Source organism: Periophthalmus magnuspinnatus, chromosome 4, assembly GCF_009829125.3.
Source record: "Periophthalmus magnuspinnatus isolate fPerMag1 chromosome 4, fPerMag1.2.pri, whole genome shotgun sequence".
Classification (NCBI taxonomy): Eukaryota; Metazoa; Chordata; class Actinopteri; order Gobiiformes; family Gobiidae; genus Periophthalmus; species Periophthalmus magnuspinnatus.
Window position 1 is genome coordinate 19,753,327 of NC_047129.1, and position 12,957 is coordinate 19,766,283.

The 12,957-nt window shown below is 38.9% G+C and overlaps 1 protein-coding gene across 10 annotated transcripts in view; it reads right to left on the reverse strand.

The window, feature by feature from the left end:
* Positions 1-12,957, reverse strand: part of dock7 (dedicator of cytokinesis 7) — a 74,018-nt gene that overhangs the window by 14,024 nt on the left and 47,037 nt on the right. For 8 of the 10 annotated variants that reach the window (XM_033965717.2, XM_033965716.2, XM_033965715.2 and 5 more), the window contains 9 exons: positions 12,186-12,355; positions 9,921-10,096; positions 8,759-8,941; positions 7,621-7,756; positions 5,954-6,050; positions 1,501-1,597; positions 1,286-1,420; positions 529-681; positions 291-449 (listed from right to left, as the gene is read on the reverse strand). In XM_033965717.2, the coding sequence (XP_033821608.1) occupies positions 291-449; positions 529-681; positions 1,286-1,420; positions 1,501-1,597; positions 5,954-6,050; positions 7,621-7,756; positions 8,759-8,941; positions 9,921-10,096; positions 12,186-12,355 (1,306 nt within the window). Of the gene's footprint in view, positions 1-290; positions 450-528; positions 682-1,285; positions 1,421-1,500; positions 1,598-5,228; positions 5,247-5,953; positions 6,051-7,620; positions 7,757-8,758; positions 8,942-9,920; positions 10,097-12,185; positions 12,356-12,957 lie in introns of all 10 variants that reach the window. The other 2 variants (XM_055221514.1, XM_055221516.1) reach the window with 1 other exon arrangement.

Below are 12,957 nucleotides of genomic sequence, written 5' to 3' on the forward strand. Positions count from 1 at the left end.
CTTCACTAGAATCATTTGGATCATTTCAGCTTTGGAATTGCCAATCTCTACTGAACTAAAGGTAAAAGGAGCTGTTCGCTTGAAAAAATACCACTTCATGATATCATAAGGTGGAACAGAGCATTTTGAGCTTTGGAGATGTAGACAGACTAATAATACAGAGTTACTCAAACGTGTGAATGAAACAAAACACAACTCCAGGTCTGTTTTGAGGAGGAAACAACATTAGAACATGGTTTAAAGCTCACAAGCGTCATTTTGTGTGATATAGGACGTTTAAAACCATGTACCTGGTCTGGGAATGTCGTCTCTCTCAGCTCCAGGTCTTCTTCTGCGTACGTGAGGATAGTTTTTAAGGAGCGACGTAAAAATTCCTCATTGAAATTTTGAGACGTTCCCACCAGTGATGAGAGGGACATGGTCACCTGCATCTTCACCCGAGCAAAGTTCTGGAAACACACAGATTTCATTGTATTAAAAGGGCCTAACAGTGTAATTATAAACGTTTTAGTGCATTTGAACATTTACGTTTCCGATCTCAAAGTTCTGCCTCATGAGGAGGTAGAGAGACGCGCTGGCGTGAGATCGGATGGTGCTGATGCTACTGCTGCAGCTTCTTAGCAACCGTAAACACAGGTCTGCACACTGCTCCGTCTCCTCCTCGAAAAGCAGCTCTGGAAACTGGAGATGTAAAATAAACAAGACAAGAAGAGAAAATAAAGACCAGACAGGCACTGTAGTTGGTTACATTTACTTGAGTAAGTTAAAAAAGTACTTCTGATTTTTCTATTCACTACTGCTTTACTTCTACTTGAGTAATATAATATGTACCTCTTACTTGAGTATACGTTTTGATTATTCTATAAAACTCTAAGAAGTTACTGAGTACTGTAGAAGCAGAATTTACCCAAAAACATACAAATATACCCAAAACATATTCAATTACAGTAATGTCAGTATCTGTAATAAGCAGAGGTGGAATGTAATGAAGTAAAAGTAGTACTGTGTTTAGGTAGAATTATTAGGTATCTGTACTTTACTTAAGTACATTTTACATTTTTAAACTGGACTGAAAAGTACTTTTTATTATTTACTTTTTACTCTTTACGTCCATTTTTAAAGAGGTACTTTAATACTTTTACTTCAGTAGATTTTTTCATGTGTTTTTTCATTTATTTTTTTTGCTCCAGTATCTGCACTTTTACTTAAGTAACAAACTCGAGTACTGCTTCCCCTTCTGGTACTTGCCATTTTGTCACGCCTTTTTGTGAATGAAGACACATACCTTAGACACAAGAGCTCTTTGTGTAGCGAAGCAGTGCTGCAGGTAGAGGGCGCTCTGATTACAGGCCATACTGTGTAGCAGCACCTTCAGGACTCCTCCCAGGATGCTCTCTTTGGATTCAGTCACAGACACAGTCTAAACGTACCACATCAGTCAGGACTCATTTTTATATTTTATATTTTTGTTTGCGTTTCATATTGTCGTTATTGTCGTACCTGTACAATGATTTCCAACGTGTCCAGAATAATCAGGTTGGCCTCCGTCGCAAGGTTCCCGTCGATAAGAGCTTCATGCTCCAGCTCTGCTCTGGTCCTGAAGTCAGAAACAAAACACTCACTCTCCGAATCTTAGGAATATTTTGTGCATTTAACGTATCCCTGTTAATAATTTTACTTCTCAAATCCACTCCATTTATCTCTTTAGAGTTAGAGAGAGTGACATCTTGAATTTCATATACGACACAATTTTTTAAATTAAAATCTATGTGATTGTGGTATTGTAATGATGTGATATTTTGTGTTTAGTTCAGAGTTGACTCCTTTTGTTGTTCTTGTTCCTGTTTATGTGTTGCTGTTAACATAAATTCTTTTGTATGTGACACTTGGTTGCTCCGCCGACAAGTTGATGCAAAAGTTCCATTGATCAGTTACTGGTCTGTTTTGGAGACTGGCTCTTGTGAGTTGAGACTAATGATGGGATTTTTGGCTCTTTGATGGGATTTGAATCTTTTGGAGCTGTTGATTTCAAAGATGTCCAAAAGACTGTCTCTTGATGTGTTTAAAATGGTTCCAACTGAGGGTGGGAGTGAGTTTACCCTTTGCAAGTATGCAGAATCGAAATAATCGCACTGTAGTCATAATTTTAAAACTTATTATTATGATATATTTTTTGTGCATAAATCTCTCACTTGTGTCACCTGCTCTGCTTCTGTTCTGATTCTTGTGTCGGTTCAGTGTTAATCAGTGTAAAAATACTGATTAATTAGAAAGAAAAAGATTCGTCTCTTTTAAAAAATGAGATCCGGTCCGATTGTTCATATTAAGGAGCCATTCAAAAGAGCTGACTTGTTCATGAATATCACATCACTATTTGAGACTGCTGTAGTACTGCCATTGCTCTGCCGTAGTTCTGCCATAGTTCTGCCGTAGTTCCACTGTTGTTCTAGTGTGGGTTACAGCCTACAGTAGCCCTTGTGTTCAGAAAATAAAATCTGGTGTGTTTCCTTACATCAGAACGCTGTACTGGTGTCAGGAGTGACGAGCCAATTCTACTCTGTAAAGTTTCTGTTAAGCAGTTTCAACTCACTGTGTCCGAATGTTCTCCCCAGCCCTCGACCCATGATTCACTCCACAGCCCCTGACCCCTTATTCACTCCTGCCTTGCACACTATATGGAGCCTCATTTACAGAGAGATTTTGACACAGGTCATGTGACTCTGGGTCTGGGTGAAAAAAGTCTGAAGTCTAAACTCTGATAAAACTTGATTTCTGCCATAAACACTGATCAGATTGGACTGGCACAAATCTTTTTGGACTAATAATCAGACAAGTTTATGAAACAGAAATAAACTGGATTTTTATACTTTTTGTCTGAGATGTGGAAATTCTCGCTCTATAAACAGCTCGAGCTAAAACGGCCAATAAACACTTAATGGTTTATTTAAGTGTGGTTTATGCATTATTAGGATCAACAGTGAGATAAATCAGTGCTTCTATTTGCTTCATTAAGTCGTGTTGTGTCCAGTTAAAGACCTGTCTCTGTCCGCTGGTGTTTTTCCAACTCCTGCAGTGCTTTGTGGTCTATATTGACCCCTAGTGACCAGCAATGGACACTTTTTTTCTTTTCAAGGTGCACTGTGGGAAATTTGTGCTACTTTTTCACCAACTGGTCATTCTGACACCACTAAAAATGGTGTGACCCCTGCATACTGCCCCCTGTAGTGTGGACAGTTGGACACAGCCCCAGTCTCCAAAACAAACCAGTAACTGACCAAAAAAAACCTTCACATCAGCTTGTCGGTATAGCAACAAAGTGTGGCACAGAAAAGCAGTTAACAAAAACATAAACAGAAGAACAAAAGGTGTCAAAATATCAGATCATTGCAGCATTTTGGTACTTTGGCTGTTTTAAATGCGTTCTATAAGTTAATTTGATTTGAATTATAAAATTTATCTGATATCATTCCTCTATCAGCCCATCAGAAAACAACAGAATCAATACTCTCTACAAAATGCGTAAACCCAAAATGCACAAAGGCTGGCCTCTTTGATCAAAACCTGGCCACTTTGATCAAAGACCAGCCTTTTCGATCTAATACAAACACTGTAATCTACATTATGTGATCTAATCTGTATTATTCACTTTAGTATTTGTGTGGCTTGTTCGAGAGGACACACATAAACTGCAGCCCCAAAATAAGCACATGGGTTAAAAGCATGACAGACCCACGGCAACAGCTACAAACTGAACCAGAAAACAAACTGTTACTGGGACTGGAGTCAGATGGGAGGGTAAGGGCTGGTGGGAGGTTACGGTATTCAAATGCATGGGTCAAATGTAAAATACCCCTCAACCATATATCCTATTGATACTTTAAAGCTGATATCAACATTCCCTGGGGGTGTGAGGCTAACTGTATGCACTGCTCTGTCTGGAGCTCTGATACTAAAATTAGACTTTATTATGAGCTTTATTTTAACACAATCTGACCTTAAAGAGCTGATTTAGCTGGAACTACAACAGGTGAGCTGATTTGTGCTGTTAAAGTCTCAAGTTAGCTAACTTTAGTATTAGCCAACAGTTTTTCAGTGAGTCACTCTCACCTTTTTGTGTAAAATCACTCCTAAACAAAACCATGAACACTTGAACTGATCACAGGCTCCTGAAAATGTGCTGTTTAAATCCATTTTGTATTTGTGTGCTTTGTGTCTCCATGGTAACTGCTGAACATTCCACCATAGACATACATGTAGAACACCCCCAGTGTGATGTCACTGCAAAGTATCAATAGTACTACATTATCATTAGTGGTTGTCAGTCTGCCTGATTCAAAATAACTGTATTGCAAAGAATTGTGTTTTAACGTTTATATAATGTATCATTTTGTATGTGGGGGGGTCCGCCACCTGCTCGTCTCATGTAGATTTTAATGCTGCGCCTAAAAAGCTCCACAGTATGGCATTAACTTTATCGATCTGACAATTTTTCAATAGGCTTTGTGCACAGTACCACTCTAGCTAGCTCACTGTGTCTCAAAGCTAAGTCACTTTTATTCAAATCAGAAAACATAAAATAAACAACCTGTTAAAATTCAAATGCATTAAAATAAAGACTACACTGTTATTTTTTATATATACAGAATACTTCAGTTTGTGGTGTTGTTTTAATATGTATTATGCTTAAATTAGCATCAGCATTAGCGTTAGCATTGAGACAAATGTGTCTCTTTCTAAACACAGAAGTGTGAAGTATTCATTTTATTTATGTAGTGTTTAACATGTTGTCAGTGACAACCACCTGCAGCTCCCTGTCCACTGTCTGACCCTAACCCCCTAACCTCTGACCTCTGACCCACATGCAGCTCCCCGTCCACTGCCTGATCTTTAAATATTTATTTATAGAGAAAACTGGACAGGAAGTAGTGACGCTAACAGTGAGTAGCCTACTGGTGCCTCTACACCTCTAACCCACTTGTTTCGACAGAGATAAGTTTAATGCTATACTGTGGGACATTCTGGGCAAAGCGGTACCATCTCTATGTAGACAAACTTCCACTAGAAAAGTTATCTAGTGCATAGTTACATAAATAAGCATATAAACAGCCTCCCCACTCATCCGCAGGAACTTTAAGCCTGAACCGCTCATGCATGTGAATACGTGATAAATGGGACACTAAAGCGTTGCCTTAAATGTTCTGAGCACACAGCAGATGTCCATACGATACCTGACTGATCTGTGACTCCTACATAAACACAGCAACATGAGAAAAGAAATGAACATTAACAAAAAGTGATCAGTAGAAATAGGTTAAGAACAGGGATGAAACACATGCTCTGTTCTTATATCAAAATAACACAGGGGAATGAACCAATCGGCCTGTCACGATAATCAATATAATAATAATAATAATAATAATAATAATAATAATAATAATAATAATAATATACCTTTGCACTACTGGGACATTTTTCTTTATTTTGACTATATGATCAGATTTAAGCTGTAAAAGTTTGATTAAATAACTTGTCTGACGCATTACAGATGCAAACTCAAAGACTAAAGTGTTCATTCTGCAGTTTACTTATTACAGCTTGTGTTTTTTACAATATTGTAGATTTAGAATCGTTTTTATGGTTGAAATCTCTTTGGTTTTTGTGTCAGTCATAAATGAGTTTCAATATTATCGTTTAGACTTAAGACTTATTTATTGACTTCGATGATATATATCGCACTTGTGTTAACATGTGTTGTGTGTTAACGTGTGTTGTGTGTTAACGTGACAGGCCTATGAACCAATGTTTGAAAATGTTTTTGGGGGAAACTGCTGGTGCAAGGAAGGATAGGGAATACAAATACTTAGGGTTATAGTATGTACTGTAAATAAACCATTAAAAATATATACATTTTCATTACAGAAAAACACTCCCACTGAATCATGTAGAAACATACTTGTCCAGCTTCTCACTGTTCTGTCTCCAGTGGGTCATATCTTTTCTCCAGCGCAGGTTCTCCTGACTCCCAAAAGCACTGCCCGAAGGACTCCGCTCTAAACATGGACAAACATGTTGACATCAGTATTAACATCAGTACAAATGTGTGCACACAGGGAAACGTGACTGGTTTGGTCAGAATTGCAGCATCAGGCCTGTGTGGGTTAAACAAACTCACCTCTGCTACAGCATCAGGCAGTCACTACTTTAACATGCACACAAGGACTGTAAAGAGGTGGACTGAGGGAGCCTGACGTCACCATGGAACTATTAAAATAACTGGAGGGTCCTGCTGCTTAGAGCTGTCTCGAGTCAGACTAGTGGCCACTCTTTGTTACTACAACAAAAAAATCACTCCTGCCCAGAATGGATTTTTCTCATAGAGTGCAATGTAATCACAAACTGCAAGTGTTTGGTTGACAGGGACTGACAGGGACTGACAGGGACTGACAGGGGATGACAGGGGATGACAGGGGATGACAGGAGATGACAGGAGATGACAGGGGATGACAGGGGATGACAGAGCACCTACAGCTTTCACAAAGGTCCAATTTTATGGTGATTTTTACCTACTGACCCATAAACTTTTTCTCAGTTCAAAATCTGTCTGTTGTCTGACACTCTTTTTAATCATTAGCTTCAGCTACACTCTGTGTCTACTCTAGCTAAACTCAAGCTCTGATTGGTTAGAGCAGTCACATGATACAATATGAATGAGCATGTGAGCGACGTGAACGAGCCTAACTGTCATGAACAAGCCGCAGGTTTAGAACATGGTTCAGAAGCTGCTGGAAGCACAAACAGAGATGTCACCCATGCTGTTCAGCTCCAGCTAAATGAAGCCAATCGAGGCTAACTGTTAGCACTTCTTGTGGTACACGGCGGCTAGCTATGTCTATCTCCGTATATACAGTCTGTGCATACGCCTAAAGACGTGAACTGTATTTCTTTCATTCTACCTTTCTAATTTTGATTGTTTTTAAATGTGTGCACTCTGTGGGTCCAGTTTGCACTCTTTATTTCTATCTAGCTCCTGCAAGACCAGAGGTGATAGAGCCTTTCCTGTGGCAGCGCCCAGACTATGGAACAGCGACCGTTGCCTGTCAGATCCTCTAAGTCTTTAATACAGTTTAAGCTTAGACTGAAAACTTGTCTTTGGCATTTAACACTATACAGGATATACAGGTGTTTTATTGTTCTTTTCCTGTGTATCGTGTTATTTCCATATTTGGTTTTCGTTGACTTATGTGAAGCTCCTTGGTCAGCTCAAGCCATTTTTAATGTGCTATAGAAATAATCATTTTAATAGTGCTATTGCCATTTCCAAGTCAGCGTCTGTCTGCTCCAGTTTCCAGCAATTTGACTGAATAACTTGCGAAAAAAGTTTTAAAATAGTTTTTGGAAAAAAGTTAGATTATAATTGCACAGCACAGTGTGACTAAATCTAAAGATCAGATAAACCTTTATTTGTTTCACAATGGGGAAATTACAGTGTTGCAATGAAAAGTTAAAGAACATGAGAATAAGAACATACAAAATCCAGATCAAGATAAGTTATACTATAAACATTTACAATAGACATAAAAAATAAACAATAAAACTGTTTTCCAGAGGTTAGTATCTCACCTAGCTGACCACGGCTGCGGCGCACCATCTCCTGCCTGGCCCCAATGCTTCCCAAAATGGCTTCCTCCAGTTTGGCCTTCATGTCTTTGGATTTCTTGAAGGTGAGACTGTTCATTCGCTCAAAGGCCTTCTTCCCCTGCATTGTGAACACAACATGGGCCTTGTATCCATGATGCCGAGGGTGAGAGTGAGCAGACAGAGAACAAGCCAGGAAGTTATTTGCAGGACAGCGCTCAGCAAAGCAAAGCAAGTTAGAAGCAGAACAGTGAAGACGTGTGCAGGATAAAACAGAGAAAGTACTGCAAACGTTTATATATAGACAGCGTTTTACATAAAAAGAAAGCGCCAAGCTACAGGCAGAAGAGCAGAGGCAAAACAAGTGCTCAAGGTCTGAGATTTCTGTTTGGTTTATAAAGAAGTGGACTAAGTGAGTGTGACATCACCCACGGTGTTCGCCTCCAAATGAAGCTCATCGAGGCTAGAGCAGTTGTAGGGGCAGGTTAGCTATGTCCATTTATATTAACAGTCTATGATGTGTAGAAAATAAACTCAACAAACTGAGCTGTCGTAGCTGATATTGGAACACAGCGCAAGTCTGGTATCAGAACAGAAAACGCTGAATCAGTGCATCTCTAGTTAAAGAGGGGGTATTTACTACTATGGGGTATTAACTGTAACACATCACATATTTAGATGTCCATGTTTCCTTTTATGGTTTTGAAGATATCTATATATCATCCAAAACAACATATTAACATGTTTTATAAGTTTCACTCTCATTTTTGACGCTCTGAGTCAATAGCCCCTACCCCTTCACAGCACTATCACATTACAATCAGCGTTAATGAAACTACTGCACATCACACCAGGTTTGTGAAGCTGTAGTGTACAGTTTTGTATCATGTTTTTGTATATTTATGGAAAATTGTCGTGTGGGAGCATGGCAGATGTAGGCTTGTGGGCGGAGCCTTGGACAGAATCTTACAGCTTTGAATAGCAGCTTTGAATAGAGCCTGGAAGAGATTGCTAATTACTCAACATGCATGGATGACATCTAAAACCTCTTCAGGCAGGTTTTTGATGAGGGAACAATGTTATCAATCAGTGGGTCAGTGGCTCATTCTTCCTGAGTTGTTACCTTGTATTCGAAGCAGGACACGCAGAGGTACAGCAGGTCCAAGAGGCGGCTGAGCTGAGTCACAGACAAGTCCGTGAACCACTTCTGTAGAACCAGTTCATCTGCGTTTTTGAGCACCCAAAGCAGACAGATCAGGAGGCTGCGACTGGACTCAGCCCAAAAGCTCCCGTGTTGACGAGGAGTCTGAGGGAGAACCAAAGAACATTTTAATTTCACATAAAAATGAACCATGCTGGGCCTAACTTAAAGGGCCCATATTACGCTGGGTTCTGATGTCCGTTCTAATGTTGTTTCCTCATCACAAACAGACCTGGAGCTGTGTTTTGTTTCACACATGATTCACACATGTTTAACACACAAACCCCTCATATTTAGGCTGAGTTCATCTCTCAAACTGAAAACACTCTGTTCCACCTTGTGATGTCATGAAGTGGTAATACAGGAAGTGCTCCACTGTGTTTTTAGAATACATACATCTTTAATAGAATCATTTCCATGATTTCAGATGTGGAATTGACAATCTCTACTGAACTAAAGGTAAAAGAAGCTGTTAACTTGAAAACTACCACTTCGTGACATCACAAAGTGGAACAGAGCATTTTGAGCTTTGGAGATGTAACAGACTAATAACAAAATGTTACTCAAACATGTGTGAATGAAACAAAACACAACTCCAGGTCTGTTTTTGAGGAGGTAACAGCGTTATAACATGGCTAAAGGCTTACAAGAGTCAGTTTTGCATAATATAGGACCTTTAAAGGTACACTACTGGACTTCTCTAAGAGATTACTGACAAATACAAAAATAAGAAAACACCTTTACTTTGTGGAAAAAATTTTTAAAATATCAGACAAATGTTGTCTTGTGTCTTATGTAAATTGTGCCAAACTTTTGGAAAGAACTCTCCCAGTGTGATGTCACCAGTGTGATGTCACCAGTGTGATGTAAACTGGTGTGATATCATTCATGTGATGTCATCAGTGTATTTTAGAACTCTACTTCCTGTAATTTTCAACATATTTTCCAACTTTTTTTGGTCCTTGATTGGTGCAAAACTATAATTTATATTTACAACAGGTTTTATTCCACCAGATTAAGTCCAAATTAATGAATCACCAAAGCCTGCCATCGTCACTTTAATCCCCCCTAAAAGCCCACACACCTGGGAGTTGAGCATGAAGCTGCTCGGTCGGGACATGGGCGACGCTGTGGAGGTGCCTGCTATCGCCATGGCAACAGTTTGGCTAATTATGTTAGCTTCACTCTCTGCCTCTTCACCAGTGCTGCTCACTGCTGCCCCCTGGGGACCTCCGGGACGCCCCCACTGGTTATGGGACTCTAAAGGCACAAAGAACAAAACACATTTAGAGCGTATTGTACCAGAGACTTATATTTTAAAGGCAGAATTTCTTTAAAACAGCAGGAATTGCAGATGTGGGACACTGCGGTCACTGTTAAATTATATACAGTATTAGTAGTAAAGTACTGATCTTAAAATGTATTTTTAGGTATCTGTGCTTTACTTTAGTGTATGTTTTCAGTCAATACTCTTTACTTCACTACATTTGAGAGCAGGTTAACAAATTAACAACACTTTTGTGAAATACCTTTAATTTTTACTCTTAAAAGATTACACAAAATGGACCCTCTTGAGCTTTAAGTCATGTTTTAATGCTGTTCCCTCCTCAAAAACAGACCTGGAGTTGTGTTTTGTTTCATTCACACATGTTTGAGTAACACTTTATTATTAGTCTGTCTACATCTCCAAACCTCAAAATGTTCTGTTCCACCTTGTGATGTCATGAAGTGGTAGATTTAATGTCAACAGCTCCTTCTACCTGTAGGTCAATAGAGATTGGCAATTCTAGGGCTGAAATCATCCAAATAATTCTAGTGAAGGTGTATGGAGTTTAAAAACACAGTGGAGCACTTCCTGTATTACCACATGATGACATCACAAGGTGGAACACAGTGTTTTCAGTTTGAAAGAAGAACTCAGCCTAAATATGCAGGATTTGTGTGTGAATGAAACAAAACACAACTCAAGGTCTGTTTGTGAGGAGGAAACAACATTAGAACAGAGATTAGAAAATAGTGTACTATGGGCCCGTTAACGTACATTTTTAAACAGGTACTTAAATACTTCTACCTAAGTAGATTTTTTTCATGTGATATTTTTACTTTTATTGGAGTAACTTTTTACCTCTGTATCTGTACTTTTACTTAACAAAATTGAGCACTTTATCCACCACTGGTATTATTTAAAAAGGTGGAGAGAATAGATGAGATGATATACTAACATGTGCTGAGACAAGATCGACTAATGGCCACTCCAGGGACTGCAACTCCCGGGCGCTTGGGAATTCAAATTGCCCATGTTCGGCTGACAGGGCATCCATGGCTTCCACAAAAGGTCGGGTTTTGTTTGGATTCTTCACTTTTTTTTCACAACATGAACATTTAAAAAATTTTAAAACCTCAAAACGTCTGTTAAATGTTAGCTTTGTCAGATTTAGCCTATCCCCACTCTGAGCCCACTCTAGCTCCGCTCTAGCAGCTATCGCTCAGATTCTGACGTCACATCATAGACTATATAAACGAGTGGACTAAGTGAGTGTGCTGTATGTTTTTGAGGAGGTAACAACATTATACAACAGCATAGCTTAAAGTTCACAAAATTACGTCTGACTGAGGTTAACTGCAAACTTTAAAAAAAACGAATCACAATTACATAACAGATGCTGCGTTTAAGTGCAAAGGTCGAGAGGGGTTTGAAGTCAGAGGCCAGAAGAAACTAAACATGGTAACTCCACATCAGCTGGTACACTGGTCTCAAGGCCTTTAGCTTTTAAGGTCATGTGATAAACGTTTGGAACTTGACCGTGTTGAAGGTCAGGTTATAGTTTGACCGAGTTGTCAAGTCTTAATGATCTTTGTTAACCCTGAAATTTAAATACAGCTATTTTAAGTCCGATGTAGAAATGGGCAATACATCTGAAAACCAATAATAAATGTGTTACGTTGTAGACATGGAAAAAAAGCAATTTCTAGTATATACTGTAGTCCAGAGGTCACCAACACGGTGCCCGCAGGCACCAGGTCGCCCCCAAGGACTACATGAGTTGGCCCATCACTGGTGTTTGGATATTGATGAAAAACATTTGGACATCCCTGAACTGAGACTTTTTGTGTAAACACGAGGATGAAGTGATGAAGACACATCATAGATACTTTGGTTAATGTCATGGTCCATTGAGTTTTATTTTTATTTATACTTGGATCTAAAATGCTCTACCAACTGAGCCACCATCGTTCTGCAACTAACCACATTTTGAATAGATCGCAAAAATACTGTCTGATTATTTCCATTGGGATATTTCTTTGTCAGTATAACTCGACCTTTAAGTCAGTTTTCAAAATTCAGCACCTGTGAAGTCGTGGAGTTGAGGCAGTGCTTCCATGACGATGCCAATCAGCGGCAGGTACAGCATGGCGACCCGCGCTTTGACCTCAGGGTCGGCATAGCGAGGGTCAGAGTCGTGACTGGACAGCAGGTTATGAACGACATTCACCACCTTCTTATGCAAACCAAACATCCTGAAAAATAGAAAGCATGTATTCTAAGGTAAAATGTTGAGAATTATTTAGGTAAAACTTCATAATAACTAGACTAAAGCATGAACAAGGACGTAATTCATAATTAGCTAGTAGTTTATTAAGAATGTTTCAGACCTAGCCAGAGGTGGAAAGTAAACAAGTAAAAGTAGCAAAGTACTGTAGTCAAGTAAAGATTTTAGGTATCTGTACTTTACTTAAGTACATTTTACAGTGTATACTTTTTACTTTTACTTCATTACATTCGAGAGCAGTAGCTGTACTTTCTACTTCACTACATTTTTTAACAGGTTTGAAAAGTAAAAGTATTTTTATTATTGTGTGCGACCTGCTGAAAAGGCTGAGGGTTTATTTTTAACATGATCATAATTTGAACAAAACAAAAATATACAAATAAAAACAGAAAAAAACTATCGATTCAATTTTTTCAGCAATCCTGTCAATCAAACCTGTTGCTAATGCTAGCAGGAGTGACATCAAGGGAAAGAAGGAGCCTGATTCATCAGTTATTAATGTTCATATCTTGATTTCCAGACATAATAGTGAAATAAAAACCCCAGGATCATGTAGAGCAGGTTAATACG